Below are 6,675 nucleotides of genomic sequence, written 5' to 3' on the forward strand. Positions count from 1 at the left end.
GAGTCGCCATCTCTGGAAGTGTTGAAAAAACATTTGGATGTGGCACTTCAAAACATGGTTTAGGCGACATGGTGGCGCTGAATTAATGGTTGGACTTGATGATCTTGAAGGTCCTTTCCAACATAGTGATTCTGTGATTCTGTCATTCATTGCACTGTCTCCTCCTTGAACAGTGTCCTTGCATGAAACGGCTTCCTTTGGTGGCTGGGTTCATAGCAATTAATTCAGATAATACCTGAAATGAGCTGTAGCCCTGAGCCCTCCGGCTGATGAAGTGCATAGCAGCGTGGGCACAGCAGAGGAGCAGAATGGGTGCACTGTTGTCTGTGCTGGGTGCTGTGCTTGAGAACAGTTGGAGCTGGCAGGTCTTGGCAATAAGATCTATTTATTTGTTCCCTATCTGACAGTCCCTTTTTGCTCCCCATTGTGTGCATCGATCACCATGAGAGATGTTCCTGAAAGATACAGTGGCGAAGTTCTGTACATTCAGGAGAGCTATCATTGCTAACGAACATGACAGCCCACGCATGAGCTGGTAGAAATGGCAGTTAGTTACAGAGGTAGGAGTCCTCTCAGATCATTCCCATAAAATAAACCCCATCGTGACCGAGGGGTTACTCACTCGTGTATGCTTGTGAAAAATACTGGAACACGGTTCTTTGAGCGTCACTGTCCTCTATTTAATTGTGCAGTGCTTTAACAGGCTAATGCAGGCAAACTGTGGGCATCTAATGGAATTATTAAATACAATAGAGTATTTCAATTGGAAGGGACCTACAATGTTCATCTAGTCCCACTGCCTGACCAATTCAGGGCTGACCAAAAGCTAAAGCACATTATTTTATTAGGGGCATTGTCCAAATACCTCTTAAACACTGGACAGGCTTGGGGCATCGACCACCTCTCTAGGAAGCCAGTGCTCTGGTGAAAAAATGACACCGACTAAATGATCTAGAAGGATGTGTTGGAGTCTTCTATCATTTGAAAGGGCTGTAGGAAGGTTCCCTGGTGTCCCCCCTATTGAGTCAAGAGTTAGAACTTGATTTGGGGGAAGACGCTGTGGCATAAACATGGATAACTCAAAACTGACCTCTGTCATGTTCTTACACAATTTTCCCTTCTTCAGTGAATCTGAGCATGCAGTTTGGTTATTGTAACACTGCGTACTGATGTTTAGAGTTAGCGGGAAAATGCCGTTGAAGCGTTTTCACAAACAGCAAGATGAGCAATTTCTTTTAAAAAAAAATTGTCAGTCAGTCACATTCGTACCCTGATAGCTTTAATGGCCTTTTTGTAAAGATTCAGCTCTGGTTTTATGCAGTTGTTAGTCAGCCAGTGCTCTTGAATGTGACCTGGTCATTAAGAATTGTTTTTAACTTTTCCGTGCTGTAATGAGGTGTAATGGGCCAGTTGTTGGAGACTAAATGTTTCATTGATTGCAAGACCTGTGAAACAAAATACTTGGAAATCTCCTGACACTGATTAATGTAGGGACTTGAAAAGGTGTGTGCATCAGAAATGTACCTGCTTTAGTTCTCATTTGCTCTTCGGTGTGTGACATTTAGTAAGATCAAATTAGCATCTCTTGTCCTTTCAATTATGTGTAGCATTAAGTGGAAATGAAGAAAAATCTGTTTCTAGAAAGCACAGTACATTGGAACGTTAGTTGAGTGTAGTTGACCTTTACATAAAGAGGACTATAAAATTTCTTTCTTTTTTAAATAAACTATCAGTTGTGACTTCATTTCCTGACTCTAGTAATGTCAAGAAAATCATGTTAATCAAATTGCACTGTTTTCCAGAATAGTGTGGATTTTTCCTCTCCAAGTGGAACAAATGAACCTAATTATAGTAAAGCATTTGATTTTCTTCTTTTTCCCTCCATACTGGTAATTAGTCTTTAGTTGTTCCTGCAACTAATTATACCTCTTAGTGTCTTAAAATGCTTACAATATCCAGTCTGAAAGAGAGAATTAGCAAGTACATTATTAGTGGGTCATTTATCAGTTGCGTGTGTCTTTTAGATGAATATACATTGCAGTTGAGATGAATTCTGTGATTTTTGTGTCTATACAGAATCCAAATAAAAATGTATATAATTATTTTTAAAGGACAATCATTGGCAAGGTTGGCTAAGAAGCAACATAAACATATTCTTTAAAAATATCGATGAAGGGTCATTGACAATTCTTAGTAAGTCTGCTTTTGTAAGTGAATTGTAAGAGATGGCATTTACTGGCATTCTAAACTGTAATTGCTTTTGTTACGGTTATTTACTGAGTAAGTGAGTTGTGACCCCGTACAACTAGGTAAACAGTAGCAGTATTTCCCTTTCATAGCATATGAAAGATTATTTGTGTGGGTATTAAACTGTTTTAAAATATTTTGCCAAACTAGATGTGTTTGCCATTTAAGGTGATAGTATTCTTCAATATAAACGAAAAACTGATCACAAAATAGAACTTGTGTAATGACTATAAATAGTAATTGGGCACGGTCATTGTGCACACAGTTTTTCTGGTCAGGAGATGAATGTCCCAAAGACCGTAGACATACATCGATGTAGTCCTGGAAACTTCTAGTGACTCCAAAGAAGGAACAAATTTGTAACCAAATGACATAATCCCTCAAATTGATCCCTTCTACTTGGAGAATTTTACCTTAACATGAGTATTTATTTCAGGAGGCATCACCCCTCATATCCCTCCTTGCAGGAGTGCCTGTTACCGTGGTGCAGGCAGCAGAGGACATCGGAGCTCTAAGCTCAGTAGACTCTCAGTTGCCTTCCAGCGACCCAAGTTGTCGTTCCTTGCTCCTGCGTGGAAGGTTGTGAGTAGAGCCTTCACAGCCTGCGTATGAGCAGGAGACACATGCAAGATTTTGCTGGTAGCGAAAGGAGATGTATTGTCCCACCCATTTCAGTGCCTGCTAACCTAGAAGTTAGTGATACCCCTGGCAGTACTCGCTTCTTAATTGCATGGTAAGCTACTTTGCTGTTTATAGAAAGCCTATAAGAAAGAGAGAAAAGTATCGTATTATAAAAATCCAGGCCAATATTTTCCAAGGTGAGAGGGACCAAAAAGTACTTGTCAGGAGGTGGTTTCCAAGGAAAACTAAAATGTGCTTTGAACAATAAAGCCAGTGCAGGGATGCAGATGGGGTCATTTTTTCTGCAGAAAGGTTCAGTTTTAGGAAGCTCCTAAATAATCTTCACCCGGTGATGCTGGAAACCTCTTCTCTCCCAAACGTGCTGAAGTAGTATTTAACAGAAGAAGCTATTTTCCCTTTATTCCAGCACAGAAATTCTGACCTAGTTACTCCTTAAAGAAGCGTAACAAACAGCAGAGAACCCACAAATGAAATGGAGACCATCTGTCACAGCGTCCAGTGCAGTTTCCCTGGCTGTAAAAGTGGAATATCATATTTGATGGTTTGGTCTAAGCAGCAGTCTTTGCAGAAAGACAGTGCCAAGTACAGTCTTTGTGTGTTAGGAAGTGGTCATATGTGTGAGCCTTGACATGTATGTTTGCTTTGCATTAACGTGAAGAGAAGTAGAACAGAAACACAGAGGGATAAATTGCTAAATGTGCTGCCTCTGTCTGATGACTAGCATAATCATTATCTGGTTACCGCAAGTTTCAAGCAGTCTAATTAAAAAATTGTTTACACTCATGATTTGATCACGACAATTTACACCCATTTTAGCAGCAATTACTGATATGTATCAGGCCTACTGGCTTGTGAAATTCTATTAAAATACAAAATTAGATACATTAACATATCCTTGCAAAAACCTGCAGGAAAAATCATTTTCATATTGGGTAAAACAATGATGAAAAGAAATTAGCAATTAGCACCAAGACATATGGCGTGCTACAGTTTACTCTGCAAGCCTGGCTAAATAGAAAGTTAACATTCAGAAAAGTCTTTTGAATAGTCTGTCTTCGCTTCATATTGTTGCATCGTGTAGATGAGTATTGCTATTAACGGTGATCATATTTATATTAAGAGCATTCTGATCAGATACTTGGGGCTTTGCAGTAAGTGCTGTGCAAATGAAAGAGAAGAGGAAGAACTGTTCCAAGTATAACTTGTTAATGCATTTCAGCTTTGTTCTAGAAACAGGAGTAAGACAACATTTTTAGTAAATACAAGTTAACTGTACGTGCATCACCTTTTGAGACGAAGTGAAATGTCAGAAAACCATGTAAAATGTTTGAGTTGAGATGTTTCAGATATGAGGAATCTAGTGAGACATAGAATTAAATATTATTCCATACGTATGTTCAAAGAATCCCTGGTTTAGTGGGAAATTTAGTAATTAACTACACAGAAACCCAGTGGACCAATTTGCTCTTATATCTACCAGACAGTAGATCATAAATAAGAGCAGCATCCAGACCAAAGAATGTCACCATAATGAAAGCTATTTTCTGCACATCTGGAACAACCTCATAAGAAAAATAGTGCCTTGTCAGTATAATGACTATTTAATATCTAAAGCGGTAATGGGGTTCAGCTTGGAGCAACAGCAGCATGTTGGCCAGTTTTCCAAGAGCACAACTTTAGGTTCCAACTTCATTTTGCTGGAGTTGGTAAAGTAGAGACTACGCTTTGCTTCCTTAGTGAGCTTTGCCAAACCAGATTACTGAGACTGTCATGTCAGTAGGTAGTTCTGAACACGGTGTGCTGAAGGAGAATAATTTTAAGGTTCATAGACGCTATTAGTTGCTGCCGTACGAGGAAAGTGGATTGTAATGCTGCACAAAAAGATAAAAATGCATATGGCTGTAAGAGCATTAGTTTGCTGCTGCTGAACTGTGTTTTGTTCTGTTTTGGTTTTAGCTCCTCTTATTTATATCTGCTGTTATTTATTAATACATTGCTATTGCAAACCATAGTTCTTCTTGACTGCATAGTTTCAGCAGGTCACTGGATGCTCTCCCTAATTTCTCCCAGATTTTTCATTCAAATGCTGTTAATTCACATTAAGTTGTGCTTAGTATTGTCCTTCCTCTCAGTTCCTTGACCAGAGTCAGAAAGTTCCTGCACACAGGAATCATTGGTCAGGTATTTTGCTAACCTGTCTTCCATTCCTCCTGAATGTGCCCAGAACCTCCTTCAAAAAAAGTAATTTTTCTTGCTACGGGGGAGCGTCTGTAGGTTAAGCCATCTCCATTTTCAGTAACTCCAGACATCTGACAAGTGATTATCTGTGGTAAATATGGATTACGTGCTCAGATTCAGCAGCAGATGAAAGATGATCTAGTAGAAGCAAGCTAAAAATCAATTTTTGGCTGCAAGTACTCTTTGTCTGGCCTGTGGATGTGCTAGGTAATTAAGCAAAACAAACAAAACTCTTCCTATCTGACTATTATCACTTCTCTTCCTGCCTTTTTCTGCTCTCCATTTAATTTTGCTTTTCTAGGAAGGAAAAGTTGCCTCCTTCAGTGGGTCCTGTTATTATTATGCCTATAAATAAAAATTACATTGACACTGCATTGTGGAGGTTAGTTTCTAAACACATTATGAACAAGCATATATTACAAGCTTTCCAAAAGGGTATTTTTTTCAAAAACAGATCTTCAGATCAGAGGGGCCAAGGCATCCCATCTGTTTGGTCCACACCTCACTTTAGGGCTGGAAGTCGGGGTTGGCAGAGGTTGTGGGAGCACAAAACTCTTTTGGGAATGCCTGCCCAGGTGTTTCCCTTCCCTCAGCACCTAGCTGCAAAAGCCGACGCCGAAGAGTGGCTTGGAAAACTGCCCCAAAACTGCCATTCAGCTGGCAGTGCTGAAAAGACAGGGTCAGCCTGGTCCTGGTTGTAGGAGCACTGATGGATGTGAGGATGGGGGATGCTGCAGTTGTCCAGCTTTTCTTTTTAAGCTGAAGATTTTAAAATACAGCAGAACTTAAAAAATTGTGTGTTGACTTTACTCCTGTATCTCTGCCAGTCTAACAGAAAGAAAGTGCACTCTGTTCTTAAGATGTGGACCAGAGAGGCATCTCAAGGTGCTTGTGGCTGGGGAAGGATAAGTTAGCACATTGGGAGAGGTATTATTATCATCGTACTTTCTACTTGGTTCCTGGTGTCAGGGCCTCCTCTACAGCATCTCTTGAAAAAACAAAATGGTACCTCTGTTTTGACCCTCACCAGAAGCTGTGCTCATCGTTCCTCTTTCAGTGAGTTAAGTCCATTCTGCTTCAGGCATCTAGGTTTAGTAGAGATTAATGACACTTTTTCTTGCACCAGCAGGAGCAAGCTTCAGCATAAAGCCAAGAGGTGTTAAACCTTCTGATCTGCTCCAGCCAGGCACGGGGGTGGTCAGGACACAGGCAGATTCCAACGTGCCGAGCACGATGGAAGGGAGCTCTGGCCTTGATGGCATCGCTGGAGATGGGCGTACTGAGCACTGGGGTTTCCAGGGATTGGAGCCGAGTTTGTGAAATGAAGTGCAAGTGCAGTAACTCCAGAGAAGCCGTGCCCAGCAGAGGGGATGGACAGCTTTTTTTCTGCTCAAGGAGGGGAAAAAAACCAAACCTACTTCCATTTCAAAAATTAAAGTTCTCCATCTCAGGGGATGAATTACATATTTTTGTTTTGCTTTGAAGCTTTGCTTTCTTGGGTGCCACCTTGTAATGTAGGGAGCTGCTGGTAGGGGAAGGAAATAACGT

At 40.6% G+C, this 6,675-nt stretch overlaps 1 protein-coding gene across 1 annotated transcript in view; it reads left to right on the forward strand.

Moving 5' to 3' along the window:
- The first annotated feature begins 4,508 nt into the window (after positions 1-4,508).
- LOC104623481 (fibronectin type III domain-containing protein 3B-like) overlaps positions 4,509-6,675 on the forward strand; it is a 21,015-nt gene continuing 18,848 nt past the window's right edge. The window contains exon 1 of the mRNA XM_010290579.1: positions 4,509-4,595. Coding sequence (XP_010288881.1) covers positions 4,509-4,595 — 87 coding nt within the window. The remainder of the gene's footprint in view (positions 4,596-6,675) is intronic.

This window comes from Phaethon lepturus, unplaced genomic scaffold (assembly GCF_000687285.1).
Source record: "Phaethon lepturus isolate BGI_N335 unplaced genomic scaffold, ASM68728v1 scaffold39127, whole genome shotgun sequence".
NCBI classification, from domain to species: domain Eukaryota; kingdom Metazoa; phylum Chordata; class Aves; order Phaethontiformes; family Phaethontidae; genus Phaethon; species Phaethon lepturus.